General features: G+C 33.0%; 2 protein-coding genes across 2 annotated transcripts; one reads left to right on the forward strand and one right to left on the reverse strand.

Moving 5' to 3' along the window:
- The first annotated feature begins 190 nt into the window (after positions 1-190).
- LOC126830068 (coiled-coil domain-containing protein 191) lies at positions 191-15,574 on the forward strand. The gene is made up of 18 exons (XM_050560282.2): positions 191-354; positions 1,373-1,411; positions 1,847-1,988; positions 2,595-2,798; positions 3,563-3,726; positions 4,289-4,393; positions 5,043-5,161; positions 5,615-5,789; positions 6,149-6,339; positions 7,186-7,453; positions 8,290-8,825; positions 9,624-9,724; positions 10,010-10,092; positions 10,603-10,704; positions 12,397-12,575; positions 12,960-13,077; positions 14,308-14,462; positions 14,623-15,574. Exons 1-18 carry the CDS (start codon positions 277-279, stop codon positions 14,780-14,782), a joined length of 2,919 nt encoding a protein of 972 aa, XP_050416239.1. The 5' UTR covers positions 191-276; the 3' UTR covers positions 14,783-15,574.
- A 958-nt stretch (positions 15,575-16,532) lies between these two features.
- LOC126829724 (prenylated Rab acceptor protein 1) lies at positions 16,533-25,685 on the reverse strand. The gene is made up of 5 exons (XM_050559831.2): positions 25,538-25,685; positions 20,249-20,458; positions 19,338-19,435; positions 18,635-18,736; positions 16,533-18,319 (listed from the first exon to the last, which is right to left on the reverse strand). Exons 1-5 carry the CDS (start codon positions 25,615-25,617, stop codon positions 18,216-18,218), a joined length of 594 nt encoding a protein of 197 aa, XP_050415788.1. The 5' UTR covers positions 25,618-25,685; the 3' UTR covers positions 16,533-18,215.
- Position 25,686: the final 1 nt, after the last annotated feature.

The following is a 25,686-nucleotide window of genomic DNA, read 5'->3' on the forward strand; positions in this document are numbered from 1 at the left end:
AATGAATGTGAATATAAAATTCAAATACTTTGCAAACTGTAATTAAAAAAATAGTAAACTATAGGATCTTGATCAGTTATTAGATTTTTCACATTTAATTTACAGGTAAGATTCCACAGCAAGCCAAATTATTCCTAATTCGTTTTATTTTATTTACGTATCAAATTGAAGGAAACCATATTTGTTTAGACATGGCTGCCTAAATAAGTGTGAAGTTTATCTTGATGTATTATATTTTAATCAACTGGCTTCTTAGCTTTGCGTCTGCCTTAGACAATGGCAGACAACTATCATAAACCTGGTCTTTACAAATGGAAAAGACAAACAAATCCAAGGGTTGTTTCTAGCTCACAGGTAGGGTGATGTTTTCATTATTTGTATGAAATCAACAGAACAATAATTTAGGCCCGGTATTTAATTACTCATTTGATCCTAATTTCTCATGCCAAATTAGTTTTTATGCAAAATTAGTCACCAATTTGTTTGCGGAACTGTAATGAATTACTGGTAGGCTATTTTTACGACACTTAATACATGGTTCATGCGCATAGTCTAATAGATATAGGGGAAAATATTTGACTTCACTTTTTTTAGTAATTTTACTCACCTAAATTAAAATAGTGCACATTGGTGTGCACATAAAATATTAAAAGATTCCCTGGCAGTTGGAATTTAATATAAAAAGAGTAGGCAGTAAGGCAGCTGTCCGTGCAAAATTTCCTTGATAACACACCGTATGGCATATGCCAGTTATCATTAGCCCAGTCGGAGCAGAACAGTTAAACTCCATTTCATTTTTATTTAAGGGTCTTTCGGCCTTAGAAAAACAAATTGTTTCAAATCCTAACTCTATGATTTCTATGATTTGTAAAATCCAACGGCTACTCAAGATTTTATGTGGGTAACATCATGGCCACTTGTGTACATATAAAATGTAAAGCACATTACCACAAAGAGAAACTGTTCAGTGACTATTTTAATGGTTTATATTCCATTGTTTGTGATAAAAGCATTTATTTCAAACTCATGTGTGTGTTAAAATTATTCGTTTGAGGCTCTTTCGACTTGCACAAAGCTTAAATGAATGTACCAATTGTAGCGGTGACCAACATTACATTATTGAAGCCAATAAAAAATAAAATTTGTTCCAATCCACTTTTGTTGTAAAATTTTTTGAAATATTTTAAATATTTCTGTCGGTTATGGATTATTGCCAAAGTTGGTTAGACTAGTTACATTTACATACATGTATCTACATGTACTAGCCGTGGGCTGGTGAATGAACAAATATTTTTATGCCCCCTAATGACTAATTTACAAAATTACATACATGTATATGTTTAAAAATTGTTTAGTTATTTATATCTTTCAGAGAGTTAGAAGCAATAATGATATCCAGAATTGGATTCAGGTAAAAATTACATTTTTGATAAATATTTGGTATTAAAACTATAAAAATATATAAAGACTTTTCCCTTATACATTTCCAAATGAAATAAAATGTTGTTTATGAAAAATAAAAGTGTGTTAGGCCCAGAGTGATTTCCCCTTATACATGTAAATGGTACAGGATGGAGGGCCAGGCATGGAACAGCATTTAGTCAATTGGATTTTACGAAAAAAGATATCCTGTAGACCTGTACATGTAAAAGAATCTTTGACAGTTGGAATTCAAGTGATGCCCGGGCAAAATTTCTCTCATAGCACAAAGTATGGCGCATTCCCATCTTCATTAACCTGGTTGCTGAAGTTAAACCCCATTTTAATGATTCATTCATTTTGTTAAAATTTCAATCGTCAAAGTCTTTTTTTTTTTAATATTAGAATGTAAATTTATATTTTTCAGAAAGTTGAGGAGGCCTCAAACTTGGCTGCTGATGTTGCCTTTAGTTCTGGGGTTAAAAGTACTTCAGGTCGGCAACGAGGAAAACAGTCAGCTCTTCAAGCTAAAGAAAAGCTTCTCTATCATGATGAAGCATGTACAGAAGGTAAAAAGACGGATTATTCATGTAAATAGAAATGAAATAGGGTTTAATGTCCTACTGTTTTGCTCTGAACTGGGCTAATGAAGACGGGCATACGCCATACAGTGTGCTATGAGGAAAATTTTGCCCGGACAGCGGCACTACGGTCTACTCTTATATCGAATTCCAACTATCAAGGGATCTTTTATGTGCACACCAATGTGTACACCGGACCTCAGTTTTTCATCTCATCCGAATGACTAGACAGCTGTCCTTGTCAGGCCCTCCGTCCTGCATCACTGATAAGGGGGAACCACGCCCGAAAATCGGGATGAACTTTCTCTGCCAATCTAGGGATCAAACACCCGACCTCCAGACTAGCGAGCCAGCGTCTTACCCACTTAGCCACCGTGGTCCCTCATGTAAATAGAGCAAAGTGGGGTGGAGCCAAAGGGACTAACACATTTGTTTTAGATCATAAGGTCTGTCATTGAGGGAAGTGGCAAGGTTTTGATCCCGGCCTTCTACGTGCCCTCATAGGTTTTCTCTGTGTCCGATTTCCTTCTACTGATGTTGAATTTTATCCATGAATTTTATTATTGTCTGATTGTTTTGATTTTCTTATTTTAGCTGAAGAGTTATTAACACAATGGATGAATGAGAAAGTGATATTAAATGATGAGATAGATGATGAGTATATAGCAGATGTCTGGAATCAGAGAACAGTAGAGAGTGATGTAAAGAAAGAATGGGATTATCTATTAGCTGATGATGAAGATGGCCAGGAAGAAGCCTATAAAATGGCAATCAGTAGAAAACGTTCAGAATCACCCGGTAAGATATCTCAGATTCTAAGAAGAATTATAGTAGTATTTGTTACTATTTTAAAATCGTTAGCTCTTGATGTTACATGCAAGCGAATTATTGAAATAAAATTGAACCGTGTGTTGGTCTCGAAATGACCCGATTTGTGTCGAGTGGATGTTAAACCCCATCTCTCTCTCTCTCTCTCTCTCTCTCTCTCTCTCTCTCTCTCTCTCTCTGTGCTCTGGCTGTTATCAGAGAAAGTTTCACAGGATTTTGATGCAATGGTTTCCCCATGTCAGTGGTGTAGGACAGAGGGCCTGGCAAGGAACAGTGTATAGATAGCTTTTAGGATGATACATAAAACTGAGGTCTTGTGTATGCATTGGCATGGACATTAAAGAACCCTTGACACTTGGAATCTGAAATAAGAGTAGACGGTAGTGACACTGTTCATGCAAAATTTCCCCATATAACCGTGCATGGCATTTGCCTGCCTCCTTTAACCAGGTTGAGTTACTATTGTACATCGTCTCATGGAACACATAACTAATTGTGCTTTTTACTTGTACCATTATGGAAGGGAGCTTGAAATCATAAGGTCTCTCATTGAATTAAGTGGCATGGTTTTGACCCCAAGCTTACCCCATGCTCTAAGTAGTAGGGTTAGTCTGACTTACCTTGTGGATATTCTCAGGGTCCTCCAGTTTCCATTAACTGCTAGAGACCCCTACTTTATATCAGTCTTAGATTCACCATCTTTATTTGATCTCATTCCCACCTTTTTCTCATAGATCCTTACAAGCATCTATATGACGATGATGAAAGTGAGGCTGTGGCGTCCATTTTACAAAATATGATGAAAAAAGATGTTGTCAAGGAAACATTTAAAAAGGATCTTGGTTTTGAAGAAAATAAACCTGATCCGAGGCTGAAAATGGAACTTAGACATAAACAGGTAGATAAGTAAGATACCCGAGATACTCTTAAATCCAATAAGACACAGAACATGAATTGTGATGGAGATTTAAAGGGACAGAATTTCTTTGATTTGAGTGAAGAACGAACATGTCAATCAGATTTTATATTATTCACAATAATCATATATTTTGTGAGATGTTTATCTTTTGAATATACATTTATAATGGAAGTCAATTAAATAAAATCAAGCTTTTTTTCTGGTAATTAGTTGATAATGCTCATTACCATTGCATCAGGAATATGAGGCTGAAGTTTTGTTTCTGACCTTTTTATGTAGAAAAGAAATTAAAGAATTTCTATAAACATTCTATAATGCTCAATATTGTCCCTATCTATAACTAGATAATAACATCTGTTTGAGTAACAAATTTGCTTTATTCGGAAATAATCAAATTTCTCACAGTGTAATTCGTGCTATTATGTACTCATATGGTGGTAGGCTTGTTTACATAGGGAGAAGCATAGATTGATGGAATTTCAGTACATGATATCTTTGTGAATACTGAACAAAATTGAGTCGTATATGAACTGTATTTCAGGTAAAAGAAAATCGTGAAAAGAGAGAAAAGGAAATAGAAAACGCTAGAAGAGAAAAACAATCTAGAAAAGATGCTCATCTTCAGGCCAAGAAAATTGTTCTACAGGTAAATATAACATGTTTTGATTATTCATGTTTTTCTGTTCGGACTTGGAAAATGAAACTTTGATTTTTAGTTTCAATAATATCTACTTTTACTGCCATTGTCTTGAGGTTATTTCTTGCCCTGCAGCTTCTGAATTCCTTGTCCAATTTAAAATTCCATTTGGCTATAAGTATTGATGCCAACCATGGTGGCTGAGTGAGAAGGGTGCTGGCTTGCTAACCTGAAGGTCCCCAGTTTGAATCTGGTATTAACAGAGTAAGTTCTTCTGGATTACTAGAGTGGTTTCCCTTTGTCTTTGGTAATGAATAACTTCTAGTTGACGTGCACCTAAAAAAGAACACTTAATAGTTTGATTTCAAATTAGCATAGTCTGTAGTGCTGTTGTCCAGGCAAAATCTATCTCTTAGCACCACTGCATGGCATATGTCTGTCTTCATTAGCCCTGTTGGTGCCGGATAGTAGGATGTTAAACCCCCATTTAATTTTAATAGTGGTGACACGTGTTGTACACCAGGTAGAGTATGCTTACTATTTTAGAACACCTGATACTACTTCATCTTGCTAATTATTGTTTTCTAACCTTAATTGAATTTCTTGACAGGATATATTTTCTGATTTCTGGAACATATTAATGATATTAATATTCTAGGAAGAAAAGGAGAAAGAAGTCAAAAGTAAACGAGAGGAATTTGAAATTCAAAAAGAAATGGTGAAAATACGTAAACAATTACAGGAGGAAAGACAAACCAAGGAGGAAGAAAAACTAAGGTTTGATAAATTTTAGTTTTAAAATAGTCACCAGAGCAACTGTTGAGCTTTAGGTCTTTTTTCTAGGATGAAGGATAACAAATTATTGGATCCACTTTTTTTATCTTATGAGATGTATACACTCTGTCACATACCATAGTTTAACGTCCACTCAACACAAACTAGGTTATTTTGGGACTAACATAATAATGTGCTACAATATTATTTCAATAATTTGCTGGTACGGAGGGGTCTTTAGCACTAAAAGGAAACTGGAGCACCCAGAGAAAACTTGCGAGTGTAGTGAAGACCCTTGTCCATGTCATGCACAAGTGTGGGATTGAAACCACTCCAATCACAGTCCTTTTGATCTAAAGCATATACGTTAGACCATTCGCCAACCTAACCCCCAGTTTCATGCAATATGGAGTGAATAATTGTACTGTAATTAATTATTTGTAATTGTTTTTGAAGGAAAAAAGAAGCAAAGCTGGATAAAGAAATGAAAGCCCGTCAAGACTGGGAGAAACAGAGACAAGAAGATGAGATAAAGATGCTAGAACATCAACGAGCAATAGATGAACGGAAAAAGATCGTCATGAAGAAAATGTCAGAAATTCAAACTAAACAAATGTCTAAAAATCTCAGGGTAACTTTGATTTGTATCTAACAATCGCCTGACACAAGTACAAATTAGATGATTTTTGGTGATGTCAAACGATTTTTACGAATTTTTAAACAAAGATTTGATATTCAATTAATGTGAAAGAAATTAGTGCTAAATACACAAGATTAAATAATACCCGGATTACAGTGTTTGAACCATACATAATCCAAGAGCAGATTAAGAGGGATCGAAAGTATGCCAATTGACTCAATAACAGACCTTATTATATAAAGCGCACATTAGATCACTCAACCACTTATATATTTTCAGGCATTCATGGGAGTCAGAATAATTTCAGATTTTATTAGCCATATATTTTAATATGTATTTGATATTTTTAGATTCTTCATCAACATTTTACTGCGTGGTATGAATTGATTCTACAGAAACGTTTAGTTCTGGGAAAGTGTCGAGCAATGTCTGACTGGAAACTATTACTGCGAGCCTGGAATGCATGGAAATCTTACAGTCGCTCAAAAAAACTGGATAAAGAAACTAGACAACACGAAAGAAATATTCTAGAGAGTCACAGGTTATTTTCAGTTTCAATGTTCTATTAACATTTTTCATACCATATCTAATGTTTAACAGCTAATTCCACACTTAATGTAATCAAATTATTATTTATCATTCGGTTAAGAGAATAAAATAAAATATCAACGACAGATAATCTCCCAGCTTTGTTTCATATCCTTATGGTCGGCAGCAGTGGATGCCAAATATGGATAAATTTTCAGATTTTTGGACCGAAACGCCTTTTAGGGATTAAATTTTCACAATATTATAGTTTGCAAGGGAGTAAAAATTCTTCAAATAAACGATGAGAGATTTCAATAATCTAATTTACAAATAACAGTCGAATACAAATTGTTGCACAATCCAGTCACTGAAAACAATATAGATGTGCAATGGACATAGGTTTGACTTTCTCTAGGTCTTTAGAATTTTGTCCTGCTGTAAAAAAAGAAGTCCTAGCAACCCGGACTAGAAGAGAATGGCCTCCCCCTCGTCTTTGCACAATGCATGTACATTCCCTCACAACTGATGCAGTCATTCACTGTCAACATAATGTCTGTGATATGATGAGGAGAACTGTCAGTTATCGTAAATAAATGAATCCACGGTACGTGGCACATGACTGTGACACAGAAAATCAACCGATCGAAAATTCTTATGGCGCAATATTGACAATAGTTCTCATAACGTTTTGAAAATCTTATGATATTCTAGCCCACCCTGGAATGGGAAGGAAAATGTTAGACATTGCTTACACCAAGTCTTAAGGATGCCAGCTTTCATAGGTAACTAATAACTCTATTAATGGCAAAAATATTATTTATTTGGGACCTAGTTAGATTCTTCCCTTTTGTCATTCCAGAAAAAATCAAATTGCTAATAGACATTATAAAACAGTTCTTGTACAGAAATATTTCACAGCTTGGTTGCTATGGGTACAACAAGAACAGGACAAGCATGACCTAGAACAGGCACAGGAAGTAACAAGGCAAAAAATGATGGCATTATTACAGAAAGCAGCAACAGGCCAGTTATGGCAAGGTGAAGAGAACCCCAATGAAGATAAGAAGATTGATAAAACACATAATGGTTCTCAGTCAGCTCGACATGCAACAGATAATCAAAAAATTGTAAGTAGGGCTATGTATAGAATTGTAAGTAGGGCTATGTATAAAATTGTAAATAGGGCTACGTATTTTAATTGTATGCAGAGCTATGTATCAAATTGTATGCATAAGATTGTAAGTAAGGCTATGTATAAAATTGTATGTAGGTCTATGTATAAAATTGTGAGTAGGACTATGTTGGAATACGAAGTAATAGTAGGCTGTAGCATTGCTGTCCAGGCAAGATTTCCCTCATAGCCCTAATGAATACCAGAATGAAATTCCTTCAACAAAACATCTAATGAATTTACACATTGTACAAGATGGGGCAATATTAAACGATATCAAATATCGCCCACTCCTCCACAGTAGTAAATAACAACAGATATTTATCAATACAGTTGGAATATTTTACTCCACAAGCCAGGAAATTTCATAATCTTAAAGGGGTATTATGGAAGATTAGATTAAGAGATGGCAGTTCTCACTATAATAGGTAAAAACTATATAATGTAAAGGAAATTTGCTGAAAATTTCAGTCAAATTGATTCACTCTGAACCAAGATTTTAACTTTTGAATTTTACGCTTGGCCTTGATCATCATTATTAAAATCGGTACGATAAAAAAAAAACATAGTCCTGATTATCCATTTTTGGATTAAATCATCAATGAGCTTTGAGCAGCAAATCGGATTTAAATCCAGTAAATATTGCAGGCTAGCAATGACATTGAGAGTTGATTATGGTCTGGATAAGTTAATTAATGTCTTATTAATATTTTAGATAACATTTCAGGCCGAAAGAAAGAACTGCAATAGGCAGATTTAAGATTAATTTTGTCTTTTTTTAATATCTTATAGGATGAATTTTTTGCCCAGAATGGTCAGAAAAAAGCTGTAGCAAATAATCAAAATGGACCCTTTTCATCAAAAAGTGACTCTTCATTGTGTAAAACTAAAAATGTCCCTCCGCGTGTTCCAACACAGGCATGGCAAGTGACACGTAAACATTTAAATCTAACCAATGAGGAAATAGCTAGTCTGGGAGGTGGTGATATTGACGCTAACTCAGAGCATTCTGATAAAAGTATACGGAAAAGGTTTGGAACACAGCCGTGGATGAATACTCATTTTGTTGTGAATAATTTTGAACATAGATACACTGCACAGCAAAAGATTTTAAGTGAGCAGCAAAATCAATTAAAAGAACAGAAACGACTCATAGAAGAACTTCAATACACTCAAAAAAATCAACTGTTAAAAAATCAGTTGACTGAACCACAGAATATAGATAACCTCACCAAGGAGGAGATAACTCTAAGAACAGATAGTGGTGGTGCTAGTAGTAACCTAAATACATCCAGAACTAATTCAACTTTTAAATCGCCAACTCCAAGGTTAGAGAGTATTATATTAGTAAAAATGTTTATGTAGTGTAGACAACAGTCAATATATGTGTGTTTGATAAAACGGTGAGTGTACAATGACAGGTAATGCATATGATGATAGATTATATCAGCACTGTTGTATAAGTCACAATATATCAGTAGAGGATCATAGCCCTGTTATCGATAACAGTTCCATTATTCATGTGGGACAGAAATGAGGTCTATGTCAATGAGTTCAGAGAAGAGAAGGTAGATACGCTGATTGTGAGCCAAATTCTACTACCTCCTTTCCGCACAAACATTGAAATTAAAATTACATATCTGTATTGACGAGACAATAAAACCTGTTCCATTGATTGTGAATAACTGTTAATTTCATAGTCCAATGTAATTAAATCCAGTTCTTGCAGCGATGTTCCCCCCCCCCCCCAAAAAAAGGCTAAGGCTCTGCCAATACAAGTATGAGCAACATGAAACTTGACATGCCTATTCCTTGGACAATTGTGGAAGTATTGACAGACTCTGATTTTTGATATGATGTCACAATTTCAAGAAGATCGATGCGTTGATATCACGTTTGGTTCCTGGTTTATTAGTACGCTGTTCATTGAAATAGTACATTCCTACTTGTTATCTCATTTTGTGCAAGTTTTCAAAGCATTTGTCTTCTGTTAAGGTATTTAAATTTCAACATCTATAGTTATATCATAGCAGGTGGCAGACTTGAGTGAAAGGATATAGAAAGTAATACTATAATCATATCCCAGTTAGATCAAAATTTTAATACTGCAGATATTGTTGTTTCAGATCTGTCTGTACAGCTAGAAGTGATAATACTGAGATATCAACAGCAACAACAAACCTAACTAAAACAACCAACAATTCAAAACATTCACAAATCATGAAAAGTAAGATAATTATTGTTCAGTTAAAGCTTAGATAAAGTAAGATAATTCAATTGAAGATTACTTTCAGTCAGATAATTATAATTCAATTAAAACTTAGTTAAAGTAAGATAATTCAATTAAAACTTAGTTAAAGTAAGATAATTCAATTAAAACTTAGTTAAAGTAAGATAATTTAAGTTGGATAATTACAATATTATAATTTAATTAAAACTCAAAGTTAAATAATTATAGTTCAATTATAGCTAAGTTAAAGTCAGATAATTATATTTATAATTCAAATTATAGATATGGAAGAGAGATCAGCAGAGAGAGCAAGGTTAAAACGGGAACGAGAAGAAAAAAGACGATTAATGGAAGAAGAAAGATTGGTCAGTAATATTTTTTTGTCTATTTGATTTAGAATGTTCAAACTTGGTCTTGTTTGTCATTTTGTGAATGCCTTGACTGAGTTTGATGATAAGCATTTTCTGCTTAATATGTTAGATCAGCAATTTCATTGGCTTAGACCATGTGACTCAATACCTCTCCTTTAAATTGAGGTAGATTGTTCAAACTTGGTGCAGATGTTCATTAGCTGAATCTTGACCAAGTTCGATGCTGAGAATTTTCAAACCCCTCAATAGAACTAACCAATTTAATTGGACTATTTTAGACCGATAATTTTAACATCACTGGGGCATGTTAAGTTGTATTCTATAGACTCTCTCTTTGTTGAAAGTAATCAGCCTACAATGTGTTTTGTCTTGTCCACATTTTTGTTTTTTGGAGTTCTTTTAAATTTTTGTGTGTATTGAATGAATCTTGTCTTCAGCAGCCCATTTCTTTATATTTCAACATTTTCAATTGACAAAATAATATATTTTATGTGAAATTTTCAGACTAAACTGAAAGCTGAAGAAGAGGAGAGAAAAGCAGAAGAGGAAAAAGAAAAGAAAGAAAAAATTGAAGCTTACAGAGAAAAGAAAAAACTTGAAAAACAGGTAACAGGCTTTATTTATGTTTGTTTATTTCTTTTAAAGGTATATATCTGTAACTCAATAATATACATAATATTCAATATTAAAAAGTTAAACCGGAATTCAATATTGGTCTATTTCAGTCAATATTGATTTTGTTATCTTAAGGCAACACAAATAAAATAACTTGTTTCTCGGGCACCGCCCGCACGCAAAATTGGTTGCGCGTGCAGTCTATTAGTCTTGATGAAAAAAAATAAATATGTAACGCCCGCCCGCACATCGACAAGCAAGTCGTAAAAAAAATATCCCGCATGTACCTACATCCGCCATACATGTATATCTATTCAAATGTATTAAAACTGATTCAGATGAACATGCTGTCTTTTTTATCCGAACAATGGCGAAGTTTGGCAGATTTGCCTTTTTTATTGATATCGAAAGAACCTCCATTTTGTATCACGTGATATTAATTACCTCCCCTGATAAACTAGAATTTGATTCGTGTTAAAAGTCATTGGCGACAATATTTCAATCATTCGATCGTAATCGGCTCATTATTGCCGGCTTCAGTCGGTCCTTGTTTGGAAAATCCTATTGATAAAATAATGAACCGTAGAACAGGTTAATTAATTATAGCTAAGAATACGATACGATGACGATAGTCGTCATAATGCATACCTTAGAATCTGGGTCATTATTAGCACATTTACGGTAGTTTCGATAATCCGGAAAATAATAATTGGATTACCGATTTGATGGTTTTACTGACCAGTTGTTAGTTAGATTTAAATAGTCATTCAATATAAACACCGGATAGAACACCGAATATCCTGAGAAACACACCGAATATCCCAAGAAACAGTATTTCCGGCAATCTCCAATACCGATGACACGGTGTGACATGCATTGGTTGGAATTCGGTAAATAATTATAAATAATCCGGCGATACTAGATTTAGTTTTAAATACTGTTTACCATGATTATTATTTTTGATACACCTGGTGAAAGAGGCTTAGTTTTTAAAAATATTGTTGTCTTTATGGAGGGCTATTACATAGTCGTATGGAATTTTATTTTAAACCAATTTCAATTATGTGAATTAAATATGGAAAATTATTTTCTTTTCAGTCAGTGTTCAGTCTCAGTGTTTTAGTAGACTTGATTTTGGGTTTATGTTTTAAGTATGTACAATAAAGTTGAATATAACGGAAAGCAAAAACGTAAACAAGTAATGACTTTCTCATTTAAAAAAAAAAAAAAAGAAAGACCGCCCTCCCGCCCCAACAATTTTCAGCAATAGCCAAATTTTATTTTGCACCATCAATGAGTAAGAAAAAAAAAGAAACCGCCCTCCCTCCCTACAGTTTCAGCTGTCAGTTGCCCGAGAAACAAGACATTTATTTTGTGTGGCCTAATATGAAGACATGTGCTCCTAATAATATATTCATGATAATATGAACATTTTAAAACCAGTTCCTGACAACGGGTTCTGTATGATATCGAGCACCATTTGTAATAAACAAAGCAAAACATATCCCATTTTCATCTACATGTATTTTAAGATTCTAGGTTTGTAAGAATCAACCAGTTTTATTCTGAAATAAATCAGGGACTGTAACTTTAAAAAACAAAAAAAGCATCAGTAAATTACTGAAATTTATTATGTTTTTGTTTCTATTTACATCATCTTTTTTTTTTATTTTCTATTTTTAGAAAGAGATTGAGAAACAAGAAGAAATGGAGAGAATGAAAGAATTAAACAGTAAAGCTGATAAACATTATATTGGATCTGTGATGAAATATAGAGGTTTACTACCCATGATAAAACTAGTTAATATATCTAAAAGTAATGAAGAGAAGGCCTACAATCATTATACATCAGTTATAACAAGGTACATTGTTATCTTTAGTAATTTCTAAATATATCTGTGAGTTTGGCCAAAAATATTTAATTTGATTTCAGATCTCCAAAATTACCTCAGCACTGAATGCGTAAAGCCGATGAGGGGAGCTTCGGAAAAAAAAATTGAATGATGTAGATGCCATTTCTGGCCATCTTGGGTCCTCGGACCCCCTAAATTCACCCTGAGCAGGAGGGGGCCTGTACCCAGAAATATTGTAATGTAGGTTATAGAGTAAAATCCACTAAAGTTTTGCTGCTTTGTAAATGAAAAAAGAAGCCTATTGACTTTCTACTATTTTCAGTAATTACTCCCAGACTATCGGCCGTTGATAACTTTAAAAAGTAAATCATATTTTCAATTTTCATTTAATAGGAAAGTTATGATATCATGGCATGAATACACAGCACAATCCTTGTCAGAGAAATATAAAATGGCTGATCAAATGAGAAACTTTCTTTTAGTTAAACACAGCTTTAGAAATTGGAGTAGGGTGAGTTGGGACTAAATAATATTTTATGACTAGTATAATCGTTTCTAACAGGTAGCTTAATAATAAAGTAGTAAAATGGGGTTTAACATCCAACTTTTCTGCTGCACTCGGGCTAATGAAGACGGGCATACGCCATGCAGTGTGCTATGAGGGCGCTACAGCCTACTCTTATTTCAAATTCCAACTATCAGTCTAACAGAACCTCAAATGGTCTAATTTGTGCATTTTAGATCATAAGGCCTGTCATTGAATCAACTAGAGTGGTTTCAATTCCAAGCTTATAAATCACAAGAATTGGGGTCGCCTGTTCTGTTTTGTTGGTTTTCTCCCATTTCCTCCCAGTGCTAAAAAAGATCCATACGTGCAAGCCAATTATTGAAATAAAAGTGAATCATATGTTAGCCCTGAAATGACATAGTTTTGTTGAGTTGATGTTAAACGCTGTTTCTTTCCCTCTCTCTTTGTATTTCTGGTTACACCATAATCTTTCTTTAGTGGCTATACATAACGTCTATTACTATTTTACGAGAATGGTCAGTCTTGTCTTATCTTCGGTATTACTAGTCATATTGTTCCATTCTTCTCAACTAACTCCAGGGTTCATTCTCGGGGCAGAGACATAGTCAAATTATCTGCACTTTATAATTGTGCTATTTTTATCGACCAATCAAAACTATAAAGCGAGTGAGCAAAGGGAGGTAACTCACATTTTTTTAAAATTAAGATTGCAGAATCATTATTTTAAGCTTTGACAAAATACTTTAGGACACCTTTTTGTGGGCATGTCACTTCTTTGATATTAAATTTCTGACAAAGTTTCTTATAATCGAATGTACAAGCTTCGGTATTGTGGTGAACATAAACATTGATGAAAAGACCAGTATGTAATCTGGCCAATGAAATCATTAAGGGCAGATAATTTTAATTTGTGAATCCACCCAGGGGTTAGTGGAGTAAAACGGTACAATACCACTCGGGATACTGAGGGATGGTCTTATCTAGTCTCTAGGACGCATTTATGGTATACAACTAATATTTATTACTGCTGAGCGATGTTTTGACAAGGCTTCTCTAGTTTTTATCAAGGAATTGTTCTACAACATAAAGTCAAAGTGTGATGGGACATTATATATAAACAATATTATTATTTAGTTTATATTGACCAATAAATACCATTGAAACAATTTACATGGATAAAGTATTTATTATTATATATGTATAATATTTCAGTATAAACATCATATGAGAATATTAGAGGAGAGAGCTGATAAATTTTTTGAGAGAAATGTTAAATCTAGGATTGTCACCGTTTGGTTAGATTATGCTACAGAAGAAAAGATGCTCTATTGGCAGAAAGAACGACAAGCTAAAGAACAATATTTAAGGTAAATTTTTATGCTAAGTTTGTCAGCGATATCACTTTATATAGCTATTTCACACGATCAGTTTTTATAGTTAAATTTGCTTGTGAAGAAAAGCCGTAAAAGTAGCTTGTTTCTTTCTCCCATTACAACATTTTTATGTTGACTATGAATAATATTACAGGTATTTACAGAAGAAAACATTCCGAGCCTGGAGAAGATTACCAGAAGAGTTACTGGTAGAAAGAGAGAAAGAAAAGAGAAGAGAAGAAATGAGACAGAAAGTAGCCTCCATGTTGCCTGACTTTGAGGGAGTTGTTAGAAAGAGTAATGGTATTGTATGATGGTGTCTGGAAGATGCAGTAAAAGAAATTGTCTCTTTTCATTTTATCAAAAATGATATCATCCTGTTTGAGGCGAATTAAGAATCATAAATTGTGATTAAATGACTTTATCAGGCTTTCATTTTACATGGTTTTGGAAACAGAGTAAGTTCTATATCGTTTCAGATACCCTGTTGTCAGTAACAATGTGTTTTGCAGAAGTTTTGCAAATTCAATCGCGAAATGAAATAAAATGGGGTTTGTCATCCTACTGTTCTGAACCAACGTGTCTAGTTAAGACCTACTCTTATTTTGAATTCCAGCTGTAGGATTCTTTGATGTACACAAAAATGTTTAGTTTGTGTACACAGGACCCGTTTTCCGTCCCATTCAAATGACTAGACACCGTTCCTTAACCAGACATCTGTCCTACACCATTGAAGAGGGTAAACCACACCAGAAAATCCGGAGGAACTTGCTCGGCCACCATGGCTTCCAAAGTTGTATTGTAAATTCTTGATTAGAATATAATACAAACCCATGTGGGCAATATTCCTTGATCTTTAGAGGTTATTGGGTCATTATAGAGGTTGGTGCTCTGCATCCGCGAAATTTACTGTGAAATTGTCTAAATCTACCAGATGAATATTACATGTTTGTATAAAGAAAATATATTATCTAAATAAATTTAGTCCCTCATCCGATTTGTCTCAATATAAATCAATCCATCCATCTCTGGTCATTCCAGTTATTGTATTTACTGCTGATTATTTATATCATCATGTTATAGAATTAAACATTTTGTTGATCATTCATCTTGTTTGTTCATTGGGTCTTATTGCAATCCATTATGTAAGCACATCCAGTACTGTTCACCAGACTGATTATGGAATAGAAGTTATGTATGCATTTGAATATTCTGTTGAAACGTAAATGAAAAAAGTGGTCTGAAACCGTGTGATTGAATGACATAAAAAGTTATGTCCCTTTATTAGCCTGTGACACAAAATTTTGGGAAAAGCATCCCTGGGTCACAGGAATATGTCATTGAAAATTGCCAATACAGAAAAATATTGTTAAACTGTGTTACTATTTCTTTGTCAATATTCCATATCAGTTACTGATGGGTCTGAAAGTTGTTTTATAAGTCAACGACAATGCCAACTGGAATTGTGTTATTCACAATTATGTAGTAGTACCCATGGCCTGAACAAGAAATTCTCCAGATATCTCTGTTTTACATTCTGATTGGCTCTGCATGTCAACAAATCTGACCTTTGACATTGATTAGCATATTGTCATAGCAATCATGGAGGCAGCTAGAGCTATACAGCTGTTCAGGTCATGATATATTTCGAATTATCAACATCTTGAGATTATAAATTATTGCTAATATGCAAGGGTTGTTATAAGTGAACCAGTTTACATAGCAAGTGTTGAGTTAGATATTAATAAAATGACACAAGACTACAATTAAACGGTCCTATAATATGGAGAGCTATTCAGATATCTCTGGTGGTTTCAGGCAGTCTAAGCAACAGATTTGTGAAATTTCACGTTCAGACTGTCCAGAGATATATCGATATGAACTATTATCACTTTTCTCTAATTTTCCCCAAGGAATTAGGGTAGCCAATATTTACATGTACCGGTAACAACAGTTCCAATTCACAACCCTAATGTCATGTCTGTGTTGAAAAAAGTGGGTATTTGTACATGTACACATTAAATCTGTACTTGTGCAGTTAAAGATAATAGAATGAAAATGTAATAAATGAACCCAATATTTTATTTCATATAACCAACATATACAAGTAATATATATTTTATTAATTAGAATAACAGATGTACAAAAATAACTTTCCAAAACTGTGGATGTCATGAATCTACAGCTGAATACAACACCTAGGTTTGGCTACCATTTCATGATAAATACATAACTGAACAGGTCATGAATGGGAGAACCCAGGGGTAAATAAAAGGTTATCTAGAGTGCAAATTAAGTTATGGGCCTCTTAATAAAATTTATCACACAAGTTCCTCTTAATAAATAATTATCACCTGACCTCTTTTGCCCTCAGAGCATTGGTCCAGAAACCTTTGGCCTAACTCAATCCAGATCAATACCAATATATATATATATATATATATATATATAATTAAGGATGTATTACTTAGTATTATTTCGACTCCTGTCTCATTCACAACACATATTTATTTATTTATTTTTGTGGTTTTCAAATTAGAAATATGATTATTGCTATGACCTTCATGCAAGATTTTCTATTTTGTTAGAATTTAGTAATCCTGTGTGACTATAAATTACTCTGAAAAGCAAGAAATGAAATAGGGTTTAACATCCTAATGTTCTGCTCCGAACTGCAAGAGTTAACAACTAGGAAGGGAATTAAATGTGTTACTACTAATTGGCACCAACTTTCAAGCATTATTTCATTAAACAAAACACCATAATGATCAAATTGTCTATTGCATAAAAGACTATGTAATGATTTTCAATACAGAAACATAAAAATAATAATACATTGTAAACTAACAAGATTCATAATAATACTTTTATAGAATAACATTAACAATCCAGATGACATGTGATATAAATACGACAATATGAAGCATCTGTATGACAGAATTCTCATCAGAATCTGAGTAAAAGTTAAAATTTTGTAAAAATAAACATACAGGCTTTTTTCCCCATAAAATCTAACTTTAAAAGAGTTAAAGGGCACCATCTTTCTTAAGTCAGCACCAATGAAAAGGCATAACCATTAAAAATGAGACCCTGTGTTCCCTATTTTCATTATGTTCCCATCTCATAAATTGAGATTCTGTTAATATCTTTCCTGTTTCATCAATCATTACATATTTTTTTTTCATTAATTCAAAAACAAGATCCTTTCTTATTTCTCTATACACCCCATCCAAAATACGAGTAATTGAATTTGACTAAACAAGTTTGTTCACTACATTGCAGTTGATATCATTCCAATAATATCCATAAAACTTTCATTCGTTCTCTCATTCATTCATTCATTCATCCAATAAGTTTGACACCTTATCATTGAGGTTAAGATAAATACATGTGATTTACTTTGACTAAACAAGTTTGTTCACTATATTGCAGTTATATCATTCCAATAATATCCATAAAACTTTCATTCATTTATCCAATAAGTTTGACACCTTATCATGGAGGTTAAGATAATTCAAGGATTGCACTGCTTCAAATGTTTGGAGATTTTAATTCCTGATAACTGACAAACAAAATCTTTAAATTGCACAGAAATCAAAATCTGTATGTGCATTTAAGCTTCAAAGCAGTAGATATGTATAAACTGAAGATGTATAGAAAATGTCTTGTATCACATCTCCACACGTTCTGCCATTATAACATCGCTTCTTTGATACCATGCACACCCTGTTTTTACTGATATAATGTTTATACAGTTTCTACACTCTGCATCTCAATATCAAATCCATCACCATCTTCAATCTGTGGTCTGTATAGAGTAGCATGGGCCATTATCACAAAAAATGATGCACCTGTAAACAAATACAATATCAAATACATCATTCCCTTCAAATCAAACAAAAGTTCATTTTTCAGATTCTATTTCTATATGCATTCCTTATTACTCAATCCCTACAGTATTTCATACTTACACCATTGTTAAAATATAATATAATATTTTTTTCTATAGTATATCTTAATAACGCCATTGTTGAAATATAATATTTTAATAATGACTCTGATTATTAAAAATTACAAGATAACTATCCTATCCTATACAAAGAAACAAAAGCTAGAAATCTTATTAACTGTATTTAATGTTGTGAAGCACTCAACATGTGACTTACCTATGATCCAAAACACTGCAGACCCCGCTCCTGCTAACCAAAATAGTGGGAACGATCCTACTCCAACTGCTGCATACTGTTGTGCTACACTAATTTCACGACCTGGAAAACATTTTTTATATTCATATACTTATGTATAAATTTTCACATCTGATGAGGGTAATACTGTAGGGTACTCCAGCATGTATTCTTATCAGATGTAATGCATTTCAAGGATAAGATTTTACAAGCTTTAAGTCTAAGGGAAGTGTAAATGATGATTAGTCTATTCAACATTTTCCTTAGAATACTTCTACATGTATTACCGGTATTCTGAGTCTAATAACATGATAACTTTATTTATCTGTATCTATTTGCGACTGTCGTTTGTTGTCTGTGTGGGGTTGGTGACTACATTAGGGCTGCCCAGGGGATGAAATTTAGGGTATAACAGGAGCTTGAGTGACATAGACCTGGTGATGTTGCACTACTACTTCAAGTTTCAGGAAACTCCTAGAAGGAAGAGTTGCAGAGCTCTACTGGTACAACAATGGGTAAGCAGCTAGTAAACAATAAGAATAATATGGAGAATCACCACTGCAATGCAATAAGAAATAATTGAGATTTTCATTTGTATATAAAAAAAAAAAACTATTCTATGATCCTAATTATAATTAAACATGAATTTGCTTGGTATTCTCATAAAATATACTCGGAGTCTTACCCATGATTGACATCTTTTTATCAGCATTTTTTAAACTAATGATATAACAGGCTCCAAGACAGGCTCCAATAGCAACTAGTAACATGGGAGATGTTAAACTGAAATAGAAGTAAAATATATACTGGGTAATTAGCTGTAAATGACAGATGTTGTGCATTTAACAGGATGTGCTAACATTTTTCTAGAACACTCAATACTCCATTTCACTTGATGATTTACATGACTAACACATTGCTGCTGCACTTTTCTTTCATACAATGTTGAATGAACAAACAATTACAGCAAATATTCTGAGCAGTATAAATGGAACTTTGAAAATTTGTTATCAGGTGTTCTAGAAAGTGTAATCACTACTCTGTGCATTTTTTTAGCACAATATTCCGAATTATTAAATTTAGTTATCCATTATATATCTTATAACAAAGTTTATCTTACCTCAAAATATGTAAAAACATTGTAAGACTTGTAATAACTTATGTACAGTGAATCAGTGCTAATAATACAACCTACATGTATATTGTTTGTCACCTGACTGATATATACATGTAAGTATTGTCATCATCATAATTAATATAAGTTTTATTTTTATTTCTAAAGGTAGGCTCCATTCAACAAAATAACCTACTGTAGTAAGACTACTAATGAATGTGTACATTGCATTGTTAATATTTAATTATAGACACGGAAAACTATTTTTAACATTGAGCTTTCATACTTTAAATTTTATACACTTTTTGACATAATTATGTGCTTATTTTTAAGACAGTTCACCACGTTCTCTGATTTGATAACCCTATTTAATCGTACAATTTGACAATCCAATTTAAAATGTTAGAAACACTGTCATCAAATGTTATAGAAAGAATGATGATAAAATTGTAGGTAAATTGAAAAAAATTATTTATACTTACATACAAAAGATTAATAATCCAAGAAATATAAACATGTAATTTCCTTGAAAATATTCAATATTTTTAACGATTCTTTTTGGAACAGGTGCTACAGATTGTGGTAACTTGAAACGATCTGTTTTTATAAATTCTGGCCAAGATTTGACACCTTCCCGTGTTTTTTGGAACCATTCTCTAGCAGAAACATTTGATAATTTCAACGCCATGATTCTGAAAAACAAAAAAAAATTAAATACCTTTGAATTACAAATATTAAATAAAGATAGGATGCCAGGTTACAAATTATTCAATGAATTCTAGACTGATTCTTTAATTTGAATAACTACAGCATCTAAAAATAACTACAAAGTATCGGGGTGGGAGGGGGGTGGAAACACACTATCCAGTTTAATCTCATCTCCATGTACCTAACTAGTTCTAAAGATATCAATTTATTAAGCAAACTACAAGAAAGGTCATGCAGTGTGATATGGGGAAATTTGGCCAAGATAGTTGTCACATCTAAACAACTAGACGCTGTTCTAAGATCACAAATAATCAACAGTACTTTTAATAAAAATGGTCCTACATATCACAAGACTGATTCTTTTGTCAACAGCACCCAAAGTATGCAAGCAATGATCTACAGCAAGGAAAGTTAAGATATGCAATACAAATGCACATTCTACAAATCATATCCAATATTTAAATGATTTCATAAAATTTTTGACAAAATTATGCATAATTAAAATTTGAACAAAACAGTCTTACTAATCACTGAAATTTGTGCCCCATTTTTGAGTTTTACCACTGTAAAATCTCGACTCTACACCTATTTTTTAACTCATTGGAAAATTATGCAAAACAGAAGTTTTGAGATTGAATATTTTTTCAATTTTACAAACAAATGTTTCAGGCAATCAAATGACTGTTTTCTATACAATGAGAAAACCATAGAAAGCCATTACAGCAGTCATTATACTATCAGGAAATAGAATTTATTCACAATCCTCAAAATAGCTCTGTTTCAGTCCTTCATGTTAAAGGTGCGCTTTTGCTCTATTCCTCTCGACGCACCTCAAATTCAATAAGCTAAATTGCTCTTCTAAACACTGAGATTAATAAACTACTTTCAGTTTTTTGTTTATTTTTAAACTGCATACGTTCGAGCTATCAGTTTCCATGATGATAATTCTGAGCTACCATATTCACCAATTTCACCCTCGCTTTCATTCTAATATCAAATGCTAATGTAAGGCAGTATCTTCCATAAGAACATATAAAAAGAATATTAAACAAGACTAAAGCATAAATACAACCGGACTCTCCTTAATTCAAGAAAATGTAGAATTACTCTTGCGATAAAATTAAGACGTTGTTTTTACAGAGTTTTTTTCTCATTCTTGAAATTGACAGGAGTTTTTTATGGCTCCCACCTGATTTCATAAATGTGAAGGACTGCTGTTTATGAAAAGTTATATTTTGCAAATAGGTCCAATCCAAATAAACTTTAGAGAATAAATATATTGATCAGTTTTAGATTGTAATTACTGGGTATTATTAACTCTAATATCAATGAAAAGGGTAAGAAAAGGAGAGGAGGTATTTGGTTATATTTCGCTCGTCATCTGTTTGCAATAATCTGTTACAGTGAATTGCATATGAAGATCACTGCAAAAGAAATTTAGGTTATGATAATATTATAAAGTTGCAGTGCTACACTACTTTGTTTCACAGTAAACAATGAAAAGATAAAAGGTATGCCGACACAAACAGATTTCAACACGGGTTAAATAACATTTTAAAGATACATTGCCCCAAAAGTATTTATCGGGTGGTTATTTCCAATAAAAGTATGGCAAATTTGGTATATATGGAAAGTATATAGACACCCAATTTTACCAGGAAAACACTGAATTATGCAAATAAAAGTCATGGGGCACGCACTGGGCAAAAATGTCAGGGTATCACTAACTAGCAACCTGACTGTTGTCTGCCAGCTTATTGTGTGCTAGCTTGACTGAGGGTGCGGATAGACAGATTTCGGAACATTGAAAGGTGTCAACATACAAAAAACTGCAATTAAACGGACTCAATATGTATGGTAAATGGACAGTAAGTAATGAAAAATACATTCTGAAAAATGGACACTCCCTCAATGAAGTGAGGTGACAGATATGGCTTCTAACAACAGTTTATTTATACTTTGAAGGATTTGAATCAAAATTTTGAATATGTTTTTAGTCCAAATATATCATCAAATCACACAGTTTGTATGCAGGAAAGTATCTTTAACATTTTAAATTACCAATACTTTTCGCTTGTCTTTGCAGCTATTCATAAATAATGTCATGGTATAGAGCTGGACATATTATAATTTATATATTTACATAGTAATAGTAACACTGTGGTTTTAATTGTCTATAGTTACAATTGTCTGTGGTTATGTAGTTACAGATATATTATAGAAGATTAGTTAAAGAGCTGACAGTTCCTACTATAATAGTTAAATAATAGATAATGTAACAGGAATATTCTGAAAATTTCAGTCAAATAACTTTGGTCTAAGTAAAAAAAAATACTCATTTTAAAAACCTTGTAGCCTTAATTGTCACTGTTGCCATTGTGTCGAAAATAAAATAAAAAGTCTTGATTATCCATTTTTGCATTTAATCATCAATGGCTGTTGAATGGCAGATCGGATTCAAATTGGAAGCATCAGATAGCATTGAGAGTTGATTATGGTCTTGTCATGTTAATAAATGTCTAATTAATAGTTTATATAACAATTCAAGTCTAAAGAAAGACCTGCAATAGGCAGATTTAGCTTTTGCATAATGCATGTATTAGTGTTAATCTGTTGTATATGGGTATAATTTAGGAACAATGAGCGGAAAATAATCTCAGAATAGATTAAGAAAATTAACGGGCCATTGTTACTTATTAACTGTTAAGTTGAAGAACTTATAAAAATAAAATGGTTTTCCATTATTTTTCTTTTTGTTATGTCATCGATTTTTCATTTTATAAAACAGGAAAAATGGTTCTGTATGCTATACCTCAGTCCCTCAGATGTGTGCCTGTTTCTCTGATGTAGTTACAGGAAACCAGTACTAGTCAAGGATTATGAGTTTTTTGTGTCACAGTTCATATTATTATTGATGTTAAAAGTGAAGTTACATAAATTATATGTGCTGTTTGGCATTATATGGTTGCAACATTTGAATCAAAGATCGGGGCATTTAGATACATAAATATATACGGTATAATAAACAGGTAAGCCTCCATGAACCTGCCAAGCTAAGCATAATAAATAGACACACAGCTAATGAAAATTACTGTTTTCCATTAAAAAATCTAAAACTACTTGTTCATCAAGGCACACCATCAAGACCATAAGGAAAACAACGTCGCTCACAGATTTTAAAATGTTCATGGTGTCTTAAATATTGGATATCTGATGCCTATATTTTCAGGGTAAGATAAAACATCAATATTAATAAAAATGGACCGATATTAAAGGTGCTAACTGCTAAACCTGTAATTCAATATTTTCCATAGTATTTGAAATTAAAAACACAAATTAGAATCCAATATTGGTCCATTTCAATCAATAATAATGTTGTTATCTTGCCATGAAAATATAAGATCCTAATTTCCAATATTCAAGACCTAATGAACAGTTTAAAATCTGTACACGAGTCATGTACTCTGTGGTTACGGGTGCAATTTGCAATGAACAAAGAAAAACATATTCAACAATCTTGACAATGTGAAAGCAATTAGTAATGGATGGTTCAAAAACGACAAAATAACCATTTTAAAAAAACGTGTATAATAGACTAAGCAGGCAGAAACGACTGCCATTTAATTTGGACCGTCCAAGTATTTCAGTTTACCTTACATAATTGATTGTAAATTACAATAAAAATGTAAAAATTGAATATTATTATTAAATCACTTCATATACCTAATCACTACAATAATATATGTGCTTCTTCCAGAATCATTTTTGTACATTTTAAGGTTCCAAAGAATAAAGCTATACACCCCTTCAATTCCACTTCGTGTCTTTAATTAAGTTTAATTCAGTAATAATTGTAACTATTAATAGAGGAACTGTTTCAATGGCATTTAGTAATTGAACTAGAGTATACAGGTCACAATTCTATGTAATACAATTACTGCTTATTACAGAGCGACGTTTCGACTAGGCTTCTCTAGTCATTATCATAGCTTGATAATGACTAGAGAAGCCTAGTCGAAACATCGCTCAGTAATAAGCAGTAATTGTATTCCATATACCACTCTTGTTGTAACTGAATATGTCCCAATCTTTATTCTGGTCAACAAATTGTACTATTTTACAATATTCCAATTAATTGATACAAATTTCATCTTAACACACCTAATTTTAAAAAATTGGAAAAATTCAACTAAATGATTTGAAAAGCCTGACGTAAAGCTTTTCAAATGTGACTTGGATTTAAATGAAATGAAATGAAATGGGGTTTAACGTCCTACTGTTTTGCTTCGCACTGGGCTAATGAAGACGGGCATACGCCATACAGTGTGCTATGAGGGAAATTTTGCCCGGACAGCGGCACTACGGCCTACTCTTATATCGAATTCCAACTGCCAAGGGATCTTTTACGTGCACGCCAATGTGTACACGGGACCTCGGTTTTTCGTCCCATCCGAACGACTAGACAGCTTTCCTTGTCAGCCCCTCTGTCCTGCATCACTGACAAGGGAGAACCACGCCGGAAAATCTGGATGAACTTTCTCGGCCAATGCAGGGATCGAACACCCGACCTCCAGGCTAGCGAGCCAGCGTCTTACCCACTTAGCCATGTGATCCCCGACTTGGATTTAAAAATATTTTTGAACCCTCTGGACAAGTAAAATAGGATTTAATGGATAATTTACACAACAGGTAAGACACTAACACATCTAGTACTTAGAATAAGGCTATTTTTTTCATTTTCTGGAGCTTTCAGCCAGCAAAAGTGTTATTGTCCCTTTAATAGAGGGTTTAGATAGTTCCTTTAATACTAAAATGAACAATTCTGGAAAATGTGACATGGTTATATTCAATCAAACTGTATGGAATATCAATAATTACCACAAACTATTTATTATGTTACCGGTTTAACTCTGCACGAGCCACGAAGTCATCAGTGTGTGATACGACGTCATAACATCACTAATTGTCACTCAGACGAAGCAATTTTATGTTTACTTTAGTTCACTTTCAGTAACTTTTTATCATGAAAGAATAATTATGTTTCATAATTGAAAATGGTATACCTATTCTTGAAGCTTTGTGTCTCTACAACTGGAACCTCAATACGACCTTCTAATCCCTGTAACTTGGAAGAATCATCCATGACAACAACTTCTAGCCATTTGACAACGTGGAGATGACGTCAGATCTACACATAAATTTTCTACGTCAC

Source organism: Patella vulgata, chromosome 8, assembly GCF_932274485.2.
Source record: "Patella vulgata chromosome 8, xgPatVulg1.2, whole genome shotgun sequence".
Lineage (NCBI taxonomy): Eukaryota > Metazoa > Mollusca > Gastropoda > Patellidae > Patella > Patella vulgata.